The sequence below is a fragment of the Brienomyrus brachyistius genome, unplaced genomic scaffold (assembly GCF_023856365.1).
Source record: "Brienomyrus brachyistius isolate T26 unplaced genomic scaffold, BBRACH_0.4 scaffold266, whole genome shotgun sequence".
NCBI lineage: Eukaryota > Metazoa > Chordata > Actinopteri > Osteoglossiformes > Mormyridae > Brienomyrus > Brienomyrus brachyistius.
In genome coordinates, this window is record NW_026042541.1 from 35,020 (window position 1) to 51,716 (window position 16,697).

Sequence of the window (16,697 nt, forward strand, 5' to 3'; positions counted from 1 at the left end):
AGAGCATGACTGAGGAGCTTCTGAAGAAAAGATGGTTCTATATTCACACAAACCTCTGTCTAGGTAAAGTACCATTTTACCTGGCTGTAGAAATCATTGGCATGTTCCCTGGATAACTGGCACGTTTGCAGAGCATTTGAGGGAGATGCCTTTTTGGTGTTGTGTTTGATGGCCGTCAGTGTGGCTGCATGGAATGAGTACGATCTACTCAGTGCGGCAGCAGAATGGATCACACTCAGTCCTGGTTTTATAATTCGGCCTGCAATCAGATGAATTTGAGATCATGTGAGCTGGGCAGCCAGTCCTAATCGCATTATGGATCAGTACGACTGTACGAAGCAGGAGGTCATTACCCCAACTTCCCTACACGCCGGTCTTTTGTGGCCAATCTCACGCAGATCCCGCGTCAATGGGCAAACTTGCACCACAGTTCAGACTATTTGCATAATGAACTCAAAGTTTTAGCATCTTTGACTCTGTATCCTATTTAAATGGATAATCGACATTCCTGCGACTGAAAATTCCTTCGGTTCTCTGTCGTTTTTTTCCTCGCAACAATGAGTATTCATTTCTGTGGGTCACAGTCGCATTCCCCGGGAACAATGTCACACACCCAAGCCTAGTAATCTCTGTATGTTTAACTTTTTACACAGTGCCATTCAAATGTTCTGTTGACCCTGATAAATCAGAACCTGTCACGAGATTGGAATAGAGCAAGATGGAGTGGAATTATGGCAATGATTCTATCCGTGTGAGTATACTTATGCAATATGTCCTGGATGCTGCTGGCTAGGGTAATGTTAGGTGTAGTCGCATTCCGAGGTTAAGTGTGAAGATCCGCATTCAACATGCTGATAATGCAGTTAGCATGTTAACAGTCTGGCAGGAGGAACAGTGCGGCTTATGCCTCCAATCAAAAGCACGAGAGCTTGTGCCTCCAATATAAGGAGAGCATGGGGCTGGCTCTCCTGGAAAGGAGGTTCTCGCTGAGAGGGAGAGTCTCCGCCTTCTCCTTGCAGAGGCCTGTGTGGCATGAACCGATTGCAGGACAATTGTTGTATTACTTTCTGCTTATTAGGCTATTTCATGCAGCCCGTACTACGTTAAGTAGCTTGTCAGCCGACCATCTTAGTGGAACAATTCAGGTTAAGCGAGTACAGTGCTTAAGAATAGATTAGCAGACTTTTCCAGGGAATGAGCTTGCATAATTTTGGCCCAGGTTCCAGTCCTCTAACCGCCAGAACACCAACTTGCCTGCACACATCGACCAGCTGGAGATCCCTTAGAGAAGTCTACTCAAATCACGGTCCTCGAGGGCCGAGCACTGCTGATTTTCCAGCCTTCCTTTACCTGTGAGCCAGGTGTGAAGCCTCTGACCAATCAGAATCAGTAATTATTAAATTGACAGCTTTTTTAAGAACTAAAAACAAGGCCTGGATTTGGAATCGAGGGTCAGATTTGAAGAGCCCTGCCTTAGCGGAAGCGTGGGATGGTGTCACTTTGACGTTAAATTTATCAGCAGCTGCGTGAATTTCCTTCTCACCACTGGCATTCCTTAAACGCTCTGCGTCGCAGCCTTTGACTACGTTTCCTCGATCTGCTGGTCTCAGTCGCCCTTTGTTAGATCGGTCATGTTCATGTGCATATTCACCAGGTGCCAAGCACACATTGTCCATGCTAAATACAGGGCTCACTTAAAAAAGAAAAAAAAGAGCTATTTTGAACTTTGAAAGCAAATATTGTGCGTTACATTTCGAGAGGAGATCTGTTTGATGACACCGATATGGTTTCTCTAAAATAAATAAACAGATGTAGCTCTGGTGAAACATCAGCCATCAGTAAATACAAGCAGGTCTGACAGCAATGGTGTATTTTTAGCATATAAAATGAACTCTACACTCACACACACACGCATATCAGCACACCTGAGCATACATGGACATTTTGCTGGAGCAGTGGCTCATGCAAGTATGCACTCCGTGTACCGCTCATTGGCGTGTACCGCTTGTCGACGTGTACCGCTCGTGGGTGTGTACCGCTCATCGACATGTACCGCTCGTCGGCATGTACCGCTCGTCGACGTGTACCGCTCGTCGGTGTGTACCGCTCGTCGACGTGTACCGCTCGTCGGTGTGTACCGCTCGTCGGTGTGTACCGCTCGTCGGCATGTACCGCTCGTCGGCGTGTAACGCTCGTCGACATGTACCGCTCGTGGGCGTGTACCGCTCGTGGGCGTGTACCGCTCGTCGGTGTGTACCACTCGTCAGCGTGTAACGCTCGTTGACATGTGTGTGTGTCCAGGGTCTTTCTGTGCTGTGTGCTCTAATCAGCATCGGCTGACACTCCTGGGGCATCAGATTGTCCAGGGAATAAAACGATTATTGTAAGGGAGACTGAAGCTTTGAGTTCCTTAATCCCTTGAATTTTATCCATCTGTATATGAAGATCATAAGAATTACAGGGATTTAATGCTTAGTTTAACATTAGCTATTATGCTATAAACGCATGCATTGTTTTCAAGAAAAGCAGCCAAAAAATATTTCACACTTTAATTTTAGTGATTCAAAGGGAAATCAATAGCAACCACAGAAAGTACAGACACAGCAACAACAAAGGAAGTATTTAGAAAAACAAACGTTGGACACTGACTTTGTGTGCATTGTCAATAAAAGCAGGACATGAAAAACAATGTGCCCCTTTCAGCTAGAACAGTACCACACCTGCCATTTGCAGACCTCACATTACTATTGTCATTCAGATCAGTCTTTCCAGGCTTGCATGGGCTCCTCCATCACTTACTTCCTCCATAGCAATGGCAGGCCTGTAAAGAGTTCAAAATCTCAGCCATGTTTCTGTCCCCAGCCCAAGATGGCTGCACATTGTGCAATGAGACCTTGTGCTCTGTGGTCCTCGGGGCTGCAGTGCCATACTATGCAGTGATACTCCCAGAAAGCACAGATCCCATAGCAATGCTGTAGGTTTTTTTGCGATGCAGAGGAGATTTTCAATTTCCTCAGCTGCCTCAGGTGATACAGTCACTGTTCAGCTTTCTGCACGAGGGTGGACCTGTGGCTAGTCCATGTCAGGTCCTCAGAGATGTGTACTCCGAGGTACCTGTAGCTGCTGACCCTCTCCACTGGAGTCCTGGAAATCTCGAGAGGTGTGTACTTCCTCTGCTGCTTCTTCAGGAAGCCCATGATCATCTCCTGGGTCTTAGAGAGGTTACAGATGTACCATCTCATTCCCGCTGGAGATCTGTGTGAGAGAATTCCCGCGTCTTCGCCTACCGAGTTGCCCGGCTCACCGTGCTTCATGGTTCAATCTGCTGGGCCTTTGTGTCCACAGCCATTAATATCTCCGGTGTCATTAAACCCCGTCCACCGCGAGGTTATGGCTTTAGCAGTTACTGACACGGTGAGGCAACTCTGGACCCTTCAGTGAGAGTGACAGCATTCATAGGTGGCCCAAACTCCATGACTTCATGCAATCCCAAAATACTTGTGTGAAGACTGAATTCTGACCACTGACCACATGACATCAAATGAAGAGTGAAAAATTGCGCCCATCTTTAGTTCCTTGGTGTCTGAATTTTCCAAAGTTAACGGGAATCTTGGCTAGCTGATAGCTTCCTCTGGAGGTGTTGAAGCTCCAGATACTACTCTTCCGAAAGACTTTTTTTCCTAACTTTGATATTCATCTGGGAGCCATAAATACTGACATAAATTAGACGAACCTTCAGCAAAACATATGTGTACAAGTATGAATTTGGTTTGTGGAGTATTTCACACACCGATGGTAAGCGAAAACCTCAGATTAACAGCAAGCGGCCTTTTCGTAATATTTCATTCCGTTTAAAAAAAAAAAAAAAAAAAAAAAAGCTGATCTCTCTTTGCAAGTTTTATGAAAAATTCCGCAGACTGGCCAACTCTGGTAAGTTACAGCCGCTCTTGGGAATCTCGTGTAGGCAAACCTTTCACACAAAAAAAAAACACAGAAAAAGAATCATTTTCCACAGCACAAGAGCAAGACAGATGGAAACGAGCTAACGAGCATCTCATGATGCTCGCACATGCTGCAGATTCTTGCCCAGGTCCCATGACTCTCGTCCTGCAGGGCTTGGAAATAGCTTCTAATGAAAGGCACGTTTTGCACCCAGTTCATATGACAGACATACTTCCAAATGTTATAGAGGGGCAGGGATGGGTGGTCCGTAGCGGCCACGGCATGGAAAGCTACCCTAAGAAGCATTTCAATGCATTATTGAATCATCGACAATCAGAGACCTGCTTCAAACAGTTGGGCTCATCTAGCAAAGGGCCAGGGTCTGGTCAGCTTCGTCAGGGGCACTTCTGGAGACTTCCATGTGCTGTCATCTGTGTTGGTGTCTAACCGCTAGTCCATCAGGGGATGCAAGTCATTTTATCTCTTCCGTGTGCATGCTGGTACTCCTGGGTGCAATTCTGTTGATTCAGCCCAACAGATTAGTGTGTTACACAAAGATACTTTGGAATAGTGTGCTGGGGGACATAAGTGTGCATTTAGCTTTAAGGGGATGGAGGACTTAATAGTTAGGGAAGCGCACTTGTAATTGAAAGATTGCTGGTTTGAATCCCTGACCAACAAGGCACCACTCAGGTACCCTGAGCAAGGCACCGCCCCCAAGCGCTGCTCCCCAAGTGCTGAATTAGCTGCCCTCTGCTATGTCACGATGTCACATATAGGCATAGGACACAATTCGTTGTTGTGTGCTGTGGTGTGTCAACAATGACCACTGATCACCAAATTCTAATTCTAAAGAGTGTGTGTGTGCAGCTCATATGGACATGGCCAGAGTGGGTGCAGCAGACATGAGACCCCCACACACAGTGATATCCTCATTAAAATCAGCAATGCCACTGTAAATTAAGGGGCAAGTGAGCTCCAGTTTCCGGTGCCATTTTATTTGCAGACTTTGGGACGCCAGGTCAAAAAACGGCAGGGCCTTGACAGAAGGCAGAGCAAGGGCAGTATAAGGGTATAGCCTGTAGGAGGGCATGGCCAGTGGGAGGACATGGCAAGTGGGAAGGCATGCTCAGTGACAGGGTAGCCAGTAGGAGGGAATGTCCAGTGGGAGGGTGGCCAGTAGAAGGGTGTGCCCAATGGGAAGACAAGGCCAGTAGGAGGGCATACCCAGTAGGAAGACATGGCCAGGAGAAGGGTGTGTCCAGTGGGAGGGTGTGTCCAATGGTAGGGCATGGCCAGTAGGAGGGTGTGCCCAATGGGAAAACATGGCCAGTAGGAGGGTGTGTCCAGTGGGAGGGCATGACCAGTGGAAGGGCATGGCCAGTAGGAGGACGTGGCCAGTAGGTGGACGTGGCCAGTAGGAGGGTGTGTCCAGTGGGAGGGCATGACCAGTAGGAGGATATGGCCTGTAGGAGGACGTGGCCAGTAGGACGACATGCCCAATGGGAGAGCATGGCCAGTAGGAGGACGTGGCCAGTAGGAGGATATGGCCTGTAGGAGGACGTGGCCAGTAGGAAGACGTGGCCAGTAGGAGGGCATGGCCAGTAGGAGGATATGGCCAGTAGGAGGACGTGGCCAGTAGGAGGGTATGGCCAGTAGGAGGACGTGGCCAGTAGGAGGGTATGGCCAGTAAGAGGACGTGGCCAGTAGGAGGACGTGGCCAGTAGGAGGGTATGTCCAGTAGGACGACGTGGCCAGTAGGAGGGTATGGCCAGTAGGAGGATATGGCCTGTAGGAGGACGTGGCCAGTAGGACGGCATGCCCAATGAGAGAGCATGGCCAGTAGGAGGACGTGGCCAGTAGGAGGGTATGGCCAGTAGGAGGACGTGGCCAGTAGGAGGGCATGGCCAGTAGGAGGACGTGGCCAGTAGGAGGGCATGCCCAATGGGAGAGCATGGCCAGTAGGAGGACGTGGCCAGTAGGAGGACGTGGCCAGTAGGAGGGCATGGCCAGTAGGAGGACGTGGCCAGTAGGAGGGCATGCCCAATGGGAGAGCATGGCCAGTAGGAGGACGTGGCCAGTAGGAGGACGTGGCCAGTAGGAGGACGTGACCAGTAGGACGGCATGCCCAATGGGAGAGCATGGCCAGTAGGAGGACGTGGCCAGTAGGAGGACGTGGCCAGTAGGAGGGCATGGCCAGTAGGAGGGTATGGCCAGTAGGAGGACGTGGCCAGTAGGAGGGTATGGCCAGTAGGAGGGTATGGCCAGTAGGAGGATGTGGTCAGTAGGAGGACGTGGCCAGTAGGAGGATGTGGTCAGAAGGAGGACGTGGCCAGTAGGAGGACGTGGCCAGTAGGAGGCTATGGCCAGTAGGAGGATGTGGTCAGTAGGAGGATGTGGCCAGTAGGAGGACGTGGCCAGTAGGAAGGCATGCTGAGAAAGGCCTCATATTCAATCCTACTGTTTGCTTCTATTTTGTAACTATCAACTGGCCTCAACAGCTATAGCATGAGCCCAGCATAAAGGCAGCCCCCACTTCCTCCCCTTTACCTTAGATTTTTCAATAATATGTTCTTCTCCAGTTCACCTACTGTAGATCCCTTTGAAGATGAACCTTAGGGTGGATCAGAGAGTTAGAGAAACACAAGAAATGAACAGGCAGTCTGCGATGGGCTGGCTCCCCATCCTGGGTTGTTCCCTGCCTCGTGCCCATTGCTTCCGGGACAGGCTCCGAACCCCCCCGCGACCCAGTAGGATAAGCGGTTTGGAAAATGGATGGATGGATGAACAGGCAGTGGGTGCTGTCCCATGTGACAGTGAAAAGCCTGTATCTCCCAAAAAGTCATTAATTTTAGCCACCTGGATAAGTGGATAAGCTGGTCTGCCCAGGAAACCAGCGGTGTGACACTGTTCTGTTTTGGGATAAGTCTGCAGCCAGCTGATCAAAGGAAGGCTTCTGCTGATCCCAGGTTCCTCAATCAAGGTTTGCTTTCTTTATTAAAGGGCATTCACTCCCTAACTTTGTCTGAGGTTACGCCCAACTGTCTCTGTTTCAACACCCTAAAATTACTGCTACTGTTATTTTTGTTGGTGTATTTCTGTGTGCTTCCATCGCGTCAGAGGATGTTACATTTTGCTTTTGGGCTCCAGAATCTAAGTATGTGAAACATTTTGCTAAAATTAATATTTCACTTCAGTGCTTTTTGGCCAGGCTCATGTCAGATGGATCTGTTTAGTATTTTAGGTTAGAGTCCACAGTGATGAGTCATTGTGACATTTGCATGTGTTTAAACAGAGTCTTGCAGAGGAAAGGGGATTTCTAGGTTACAGAAAATAACCACAGCTGACCAATGCATGTGTAGCGATGCTCTGCTATTCCATACATTCATTTTCTATTCCAACTTGCACAGTGCAGGGCCATGGGATGCTCTGTTATTGATTTTATTGTTCAAACTACTGAAATGTAGAGGTAAACACAACGGTCTGCCCAGTACTGTCACTCCGCCCAGTCTGTATCATGTGCAGTCTTGGATTTCCATTTTGTTCACTCTAAAAAAGTTACGATTACGTGTAAAGACTAAGGTGGCGTGTAAGGCGCGTCTGGGCCACACTGTGGCAGCATTGGTTGTTTTTCATGATTTTTCAGCCTGGTCTCATTGTCGCGACTCCCCACAGCTTGATTTTCCGTAATAAAGTTGCGAAAGCGTCATTACATCTAGCTGCTCTGCATAAACTCGTATTTCTTCTGATAGCCATGAGACAATTTGCGATTTACTGCCTTGTGCTGCGAAGGATATACGTCTTTCATCTTACCGCAGATGACACTTCCAAAATATCACTTACCCGAGCTCATATCTCTGACGAACCAGGTATTATTTCTGATAGATCTTAAATCACATGATATTTCTGTATTACACATATTGTCAGAGTTTATCGAATAATACCAGCAAACTGTTCCCTTCCGCAAGATGCTGGAAGTGGCTGGCTGTCGTTACACTAGTCATCCGCAAGGTGGCGCGACTGGCTGCCGGGTGCACATGCAGAGCTTTCATGAACATCAAGGTCTGCTTATCGTAATGCCGGCAGAGAGAAAGAGAGAGAGAGAGTGAGAGTGAGTGGGGGAAAGAAATCTACATTCAGTCACTTATTCGAAGAAGGTATCGCAAGCGGCCGGCGGATCGAGGCTCCCATGTCGCCGGTACTTTAGGTGCGCGCCTCCACCGGACTGGGTGAGCTTCATACGTGTAGTTTTTCCTGCAAATAATCATTTCGACACAAGTGTAGCGGGCGCAGTTTTATGCAGCCACCGTCGGTGGGAATGCCCACAGCTCGGATGGCGTCGCGCTGTCTCCGGTAGACGGTGATGTTAGGCTGCTAGCTTTATTCTGATGTGCAGGAAAGCGGGGGCGTCCGCGTTATCGCAATGGTAGACGGCACAGGGCTGGGTTTGGTTGTAATGCAGGCACAGCAGGCAGAGAGGTGCCGCATCCAGAGGGACCGATCCCCGAGGCTCCGAGCAGCTATGGAGGAAAGTCGCCGCCGAGCTGGTCTCATTCACAAAGCCACAGTTGTCAGAGCAGAGAAGCTGGTAGTTATAACAGTGGACATTTGCTGTTTTACCGGCATTTTCCCACATGGGTGCACGGATTTATTTCACCACCCGGTCGTTTTAGACGTGCAGAAGAGACTAATGTGAATTATTTGAAGGGGATAAGAATTGTAAGGTAGGTACAGATGATCGGCTGAAAGGGTGTGTCCGTGTTTTACCCAAAATATTTCCGCTGTGTGGATGCAATGTGGGGAAGATTGAATCATTTTAGACCCGTTTGGGTGTTTCCGAAACGCACCACTATGCAACGCCAGGCGATTCAATTGCAATGCGATGTCTGCTTACGGCGGAGATCCGCTTCAAAACATCCGATGCAGCCACCGCAACTCCCACTTCTTTGTCACTGTTAAAGGAAATATGATGTGAACGAGCTGCATCAGCTGGACGCCCACATAGCTGCGTGTAGTGTCTTCCATAAAGCACCTCAGAATTTCATTAATTAATTTACCCAGTTGAGTGACTCCCCATACCGTTTCTCTGACCTGGCTTCATGCCACTGCTTTGGAGACCCTCCTAAGCATGCTTAAAAGACGGTAATCAACAACGCCAGCAGTGAAGCTGCTGATATGTATTTGATTTTTGGTCTACAACATTTAATAGGCTTGTTTGCTGCAGTGGATAGTGTTATAGTCACTGAGTCATGCCTTGAAGGTCCCAGGTAGGGGTCGGCCACCATCCAGCTGCTGCATCAATGCTGTTTCTGATTGCTCTGCATAAAAGGCCACTTTCTAATCATATAAATATCACATTTAAGTCAAAAGATGTTCCTCTCTTCTGTTACCAAATTCTGTCCTGTGTGGCTCTGGACGCTGAAGGACATCAAACCAATGACAGCTCCAGAGATTTTTAAAAAGGTACTGAAGGTTGTGTGTCCTGGAAAGATCATTTTCTCTGATGGAGTTGGATGGGTTTACTACTGTTATCTGACTCCTTGTTTGAGTCTCTGCTCCGGCTCTGTATGTGCGGACATTGCATGTTCTCCCCCTGTCGCCATGGGGTTTCCTCTGGGTACTCCGGTCCCCCCCACCACAGTGAAAAACACGCTAAGGTATATTGCGGTTGCAGAATTGCCCGTAAGAGTGCATGTGTGTGTGAATGGTGTGTGAGTGTGACCTGCGATGGGCTGGCCCTCCATCCTGGGTTGTTCCCTGCCTTGTGCCTATAGCCTCCAGGATAGACTCCAGACCTCCTGCGACCCTGAATAGGACAAGCGGTTATAGAAGATGGATGGAGACCAGATGGGCAGAAATGAAATGGAACAGATGACTCCACACATAGGTGATCTCGAAGAATTCAGCCATGACATGAATACATGTCAGCCTGGCCAATGTACAGTCACAGGGAGATCTGGGCAGCATGGGTCAGACCCGCTAGCTTGAGTAAACAGACGCTCATCATCTAATCAGCCTCTTGACTCCCACTCTGTTTCTCAGCGCAGACATTGGCTGTTGAGACGGTTACATACATATAAAAAGCTGACTGCTTATTCCGAGTTCACATCTCTAACCTACAGCCTGCATTTACGGCCAGCTCAGCGTGGGACGTGTGCAGGCTGGTTTGGTGGCTGCATTTAATAGCAAACCTGTGTGGACAAGTAAAACCATGTAAAGGTCACAGTAGCAGATCCACTGTATAGTGGATCCTAAGTACCATTCTGTTCTAACACTACTTATGTATTTGTTTGCGTGGTGGATGGATGAAGGAGTTGGCATTTTTGAACTTGGACCTGGGGGAAAAAAAGAGAAATCCTTATAAGTTGGTTATGTGTTGACTTCATTCTACCAAAAATATGTACTTCTGAAAGCACAGAGGACGATCTTTTGTTTTTTTTTTTATTAGGTTTAACATGTTTTGTGTTATTCCATACTATGAAGACACAGAAGGTGGTTATTTTTATGTCTGTGTTACTCCTATCTGGGCTAAAATGCCAACACAGCGCCACGTCAACAAATGTAATCACTGCCATGTGGGTATTTTTAAAGGTTCCTTTCTGCTGTTTGTATTAGTGGTGGCTTAATGGTCAGGGACATGCACTTGTAATCAAAAGACTGCTGGTTTGAATCCCCGAGCATCAAAGTACCACCGAGGTACCCTGAGCAAGGTACCACCCCCAGGTACTAAATGATAGCTGCCCGCTGCTGTGCCCCACATGGGCTAAATGCAGAGGACACTTTTCATTGTGCAGTGATGTGTCAGCTAATTACTTTCGCTAGTGAAGAGAAACGGTCACTCATCACAAGCTGCAGAAATGCCGGGTGGTGTGCCAGCCCTAGAGCCCGCCGTGAATGTCAGTAAAGGCCGGGCCTGGACATGTGTCACAGGGCATCTGCCCCCTCTTTGGGGACCCCCTTGCAAAGTGCCTGGTGTAGGTTGTCTGTCTACGAACCCCGTTATTCCCATACCACAAGGTGGTCTTTTTCTTGAGTTCAGGACTGCGACAACTAATCAGTAATGGCGATGATAACTGGTAATAAAAAATAGTTGACGACAAATTTCATCGAGTTGTATTTTTGCATTTGCTGCATAAAATGACATCACCGCCTAGCGATGTTAACATCGGTGTGTTAAGCCCTAGTTCATGCTACACTTTTCCAGGTGCCGTTGCGGTCAACACCCAGTTGTGCATGCAGACTCGTGTACATACTACATTTGTCCGTGAATCAGTCGGTGCACGCGTGCAGCAATAATATTCCACCAGACGAGCAGACGGACGATGTTTATAATGCAACAAATATAGGGAATGTAGCGCAGCGGTTTCTGTTCCATTTTTTAAGTATAGGCTTAGGTAGTGTTACGATAATACAGCATAGCGTGGCTTTGAGAGATTCGTAAGATTAGCATTGCTTTTGAAAATGCTGTCAAAACACGGTACACTTTGCTATGAAGTACAATAATTAGCAAGCTAAACATGGCAGAGACAGTGGATCTTTGTTTCTGTCACTTTATGTAGAAAATCTCTATACAGTTACTTAAAAAAACCTATTAAATGCAAATGCTTTTAATTAAAAACATTTTCTTTAAACCCTGTTTTGACCCAAAAAAATCGATTAGTTGTTCGCCTGATCACATGATTAATTGATTATCAAAATAATCGTTTTTTTTGCAGCTCTAGTTGAGTGTGGCTTTGTACTCCTCTGGATTAAAATTAATTGAAGCTTAGCGATGAATTCTGACCATAGTTTTTACAAGCAACACCCTGCTGGCTAAAGGTAGCTACCTTCTGATTGCAGTAGCAGGTCTGTGTATCTCGGGAAGAGACCATGGCTTTGCAGTAGGATCAGCAAGTAAACCCACCGCAGTCGGACAGGACTGACGCTGTTTCTTGTCCAGGTGCGTGTGGCACAGGAGCTCCCACGGGGCAGGGAGTGGATGGCTGACCGACCTGGACCACACAGCCTGGACCATGCTGGCCCGAACCCGGTTCGTTCTGCTGCTGGTGGTGGCAGCAGTGTTGGCAGTCCTGAGCTTCAGTCTGCAATTCTGTAAGTAGGGCAGCCCCCCCTCCCCCCAAGATACCACTCTGTCTGTGAATGCATATTGTATATCAGCATTTTCATGAAAACTTGCAAAGGGTTAGACTGGCTGTTTGCTTTCCGCAGGTCTGTGTAGAGACTTTCTGAGGGACATATTCTGAAGGGGGGGGGGGGGGCATGCAAACTGGAAACACTTTAAATAGTTTGGCCAAAAGGAGCCCCCACTCCAGTCTTCTGACCCCAGCATGTCATGTGAATTCATGCATGTTTTTTGGCGTAACTTGCACAGAATGCTTTTGATAACCTGAAATGGGTAATTAATTATGAAAGCCCCTCTAATATTTTTTAAGTACTTATTGATTTTTCTTGGATTTCTGTAGACCATCAGTGAACGAGATGCATCTGCTTTAGTGGGCTGGATTTAAGTGGCGATGTTAGTGTCTGTCTGCATAGTTTAAAGGGATGTCATGTCTTTAAGGTCAATACGTTAGAAGAGACAATGCAGGTCTGTATGTGTAGCGCACGGGTCTCTGTAAGTGTGAGCTGCCGATTGACCAGCTATCGGCTTTGAATTGTCGGCTTTGTGCAGAAACCATAGGGTCATGGATTCATTTTTGTCATCTTTAGTCTATTGTGCTTAAACTGGGATGGGAAACAGAGTCGGTAAAGCGGGGGGGGGGGGGGGGGGGGGGTGTATTTAAGCTGTTAAATTACAGCACAATCCCTCTGTAGTCAGCCAAAGGAGCCACGTTGCACAAGAAAATTACAGCCCCACAGAGGATTCAATGCAATATCACTCCGACTGTTCATTAAAGCAAAGGACTGGGGGGAAAGACTGCCAGAGCAGCAGGTTGGGGGTGCTGTGGTGTGAATGCAAATGTGCTGAATTAGGCTGCTAAGTGTCAGCAACCTGCCATCCTGCCTTCTGGTCGTGGAAGGGCCGGGGGGGTATTCTTGTTATTAGTGGTGTTGTCCCTGATCAACACATTATATGTCAAGGGTGAGTGTGTGTGGTCATGTGTAGTAGGGCTGAGCGATATGACCGAAATCTCTCATATCCTGATAATGATATATATATCACGACAGCACCTCATATTTATGTTTTTTTCTAAAGATCACATTCGGTAGGAATTGGACAAAAATCCGCAATAAAAAGAAGCGAGGTCACAAATGTAACGAGATCCACAAATAGACAGGAAATGATCCACAAATGTGCAAAATCCTTTTCACGTGTACGAATTGCTCTAGTTTTGTGCATATGATTTTACAAAACACAAAATTATAAATATATGTAGAAAGTGATGTATTTGTGATTTTTTTTTCCTACGGATCAGCTGCAGTATATGCAGGGGCACTGCTAAGGATTTTGGGCCCCATGAAAATAATCTTGACAGGGCCCCCAACACAGTTTATTGGGGGCTTCTCTGGGCCCCCTCTCAGTCATGGGCCCTGAGAATCGTCATCGTTTACCCCCCCCTTTACAGCGCCCCTGAGTATATGGAGCCCCTAAGAGGTCTAGGTGAGGAAATATTTTTTGAAATCGTTTTGAGTTCTCTTACAATACTTTTGCAGTTCATAGCCAATAATAACTGTACTGTGTCAGTTTAATGTCGCAATACTTTTCTATACTAAAAATAAGCTGTACTGTATCCATCTAAAGTACAAAAGATAGAAAGAATGGACTAATAAGTATAAACCTAAATGATAGACATGTCCAGTTAATTATGCTTTAAGCATTAAATTATGGGGGACAATGCACACCATCTAACTTTGATATATGTGTTTTTATACAAATTTCACCATCAGTTCCTGTAAACAAGACATCTGCACCATTGAAGGTGAAGTGCACACAGAAACGCTGAAATATTACCTGTACTTGTTTGTATCTGTACACTTTCACGTTCAATAGCCCAGCTGTCTAGCTTAAAGTCACTGGCGATGAATAGATTATTAATTATTAATAATTACGTATATAAACACATAATATTAAAGTTACATGGTGTACATTGTCCCCCATAGTTTTCTTCTTAAAGCGCATTTTACAGGGCATGTCTGTATTATTTAGGTTTTACCCATGTCGTCACGTATATTGGGATCGCAAAACTACTGCAAGTGAACGTAAAACTATTTAAAAAAATATTTTCCCACCCAGACCTCATAGGGGCTCCATTGCGGTACAAACTGGACAAAAATCTGTAAATAAATAGGAGGGAAGTCACAAATGTAACACGGTTCACAAACAGACAGAAAGTGATGCACAGACGTACAAAACATGTTTCAAGTGTACAAATCGCTCTGCATTTTTGTGGATATGATTATACACAACACAAATTTAAAAATACATATTTATCGATAGTTAAACATTTGTGTATCATAGTACATATTTGTGGATTGTCTTCTGTGGGTTACAAATAATAAAGACCAATAAAAACTTCCGTATAAAAACTTCCCATGAGGCATGTAACCTTGCAAACTGTCATTCAAATGATGAACAAATGTTGATGTAAACAGTGTGTTTTGCGACACCATGAAATAAACAAACATGAAACGATAGATGTTTTTATTTCGTCATCCGATACACATCGTCATACCGCACAGTCATAATGTATATATTACATTGTGGGCACCAAATGTCTGCACAATGTGATAAAAACCTGTTATTTCGATGACTGTCATTCAACACACAACGGGAAATTCAATTTTATAAAAATCTGTGATTCCAAACAAAAATATCAAAAGACTTTGTTTGGTTACTTACAGTAAAGATTAGGTCTGCGTAGGGGTTAAGGTTGTCATTGTTAGACTTAGGGTTTTTCCCCATAGCAATGAATGGATGGTCCCCATAAAGATATGAATGCAGGTCTGTGTGTGAGAGAGAGTGAGAGAGAGAGAGTGTGTGAGGATTAGGTTTATATTACAGTGTGGGGACCAAATGTCATAAAAACCTGTTATTTTGGCACTGTGGGAACCATTTTTCAGGTCCCCACAAAGATCTGTGAATGAAATCAAAAAAGTAAAAATGCCAAAAGTATTTTGTTTGGTTACTTATGGTTAAGGTCAGGGCTGGGTGGGGGTTAAGATCACCATGTCAGGATTCAAGTGTTCCTCATAGGAATGAATAGAGAGTCCTCACAAAGATATAATTACAAACCAGTGTGTTTATGTAAAATGAAATGGGAGAGCAGTCAGTGCCTGAATGAAGCAGGAGTTTGTTGTGTGTTTTTTATGTTTTGTTTTATGGCTGTGCATGTGGTGAAAGTTTTGCATGATGCATTAAAAGTACGTGCAGTAATGAACATGATCTCCCTGATCTGTAAATAACACTTACACAATGGTGAATAATGACAAAGAAAGAAAAATTCTACATTCACAGTTTGATGAATGTCCCTTTCCTGTAGATAGAGTGTAAATGGACATCAATACCTGACTGTGGAGTGTTAGGTCTGTTTTTAACATTGTGCTTGGCTGGTCGGCGAATGTGTTTATACAGGTGTGGTATTTCCGTTTCTGTCTCGGTTTGAGCGGCTGTTGGGTTGTCACTGGTGGTAGAGCCCTGCCGTTGTGCTCCGTGTCACTGGGGGAGCGTAAGATTATAGTGTGTCAGAGGGCACCACGCCTGCCAAGCATGAAGCCACAATAGAAGTGGTCTCGTGTCTACTGTAGCTGAAATGGGAAATGCTGTGCAGGTTTAAATATGACTGAGAATGTGCCCTAAATTCTTTAAAACTGCTCTTGCAGAATAAAGATATATAATTAAAGCCAATCGCAGCATTTAAGTAGCAGGTGGCGCATGCCTTCTGGAAGGCGTAGAAGGAGCCTTCGGCATGCAGAAGCAGACATGAGACCAGGCATGCACGTGTTGACACGGGGCACACAAAGTGTGAGGTCAGTCGGCCTCATGCTGCTCTTCTCTGAGGGACTGAGATTACCATAGCCCCCCCCTCCAGATTCTGTGCTCCTGCCTAGGATGAGGACATCTCCCCTAGTCGAACAATCACCCCCCCCCCATCTGAAAATGGAATGCTCCCAGCCACCACAGAAACTGAGAGCAGCGTCTTGTGTTCTAACCTGATTGAGTTGGAGTCAGCGGCATTCTGCCTTTCAGCTAAAGGTCGGTTTCATTGATCGCCTGGGTTACATCACGGCCCCAGACCCTTCGACTCCGCTTGGGCAGGAAGTGGGCCAATCGGGGTTTTATTTTTTGATAACTTTTGTATGAATGGGGTAATGCACTTAATACCCCTCATGTCCTCTTTCCAGTATTTGTGAATGATAAGAAATCTTTATTATTACGGCTGAAATACACTGATGCAGTTGACTGCCTTGACAGCTACTGGGACGCTGATTTTTTTTAATGCTTTGATTAGCCTTCCTCCCTCTCTCCACCTTACCTTGCAAATACAGATATATAATATGATATGATATAGTGTTGTGTATCGCTATTCTGCCTAAAAACATCCAGGTATGCTTTCTGGTCCATGACGCCCAGCCCTGCGTGTGTCGTCACCCCACGTTGCCCTCCCAGGTTCATCTTGGGCCCGTCCGTGAGATTTGTTCTGCCGCTTGCAATGGGACTCTGTGATAACAAGTCATAACTTTCCAGAACCACTGGGTAGACTGACAGCTGACACCCTCACTCAGTTCCTTTCTGTGACATTAATGTTCACTGTTGT

General features: G+C 46.2%; 1 protein-coding gene across 4 annotated transcripts in view; it reads left to right on the forward strand.

Annotated features, from left to right (window-relative positions):
• pxylp1 (2-phosphoxylose phosphatase 1) overlaps positions 1-16,697 on the forward strand; it is a 29,270-nt gene continuing 12,573 nt past the window's right edge. The window contains exons 1-3 of one of the 4 annotated variants that reach the window (XM_049005370.1): positions 7,998-8,149; positions 9,717-9,829; positions 11,882-12,033. In XM_049005370.1, the coding sequence (XP_048861327.1) occupies positions 11,955-12,033 (79 nt within the window). In that variant the 5' untranslated portion in view covers positions 7,998-8,149; positions 9,717-9,829; positions 11,882-11,954. Of the gene's footprint in view, positions 64-7,997; positions 8,172-9,716; positions 9,830-11,881; positions 12,034-16,697 lie in introns of those variants that run through there. The other 3 variants (XM_049005367.1, XM_049005368.1, XM_049005369.1) reach the window with 3 other exon arrangements.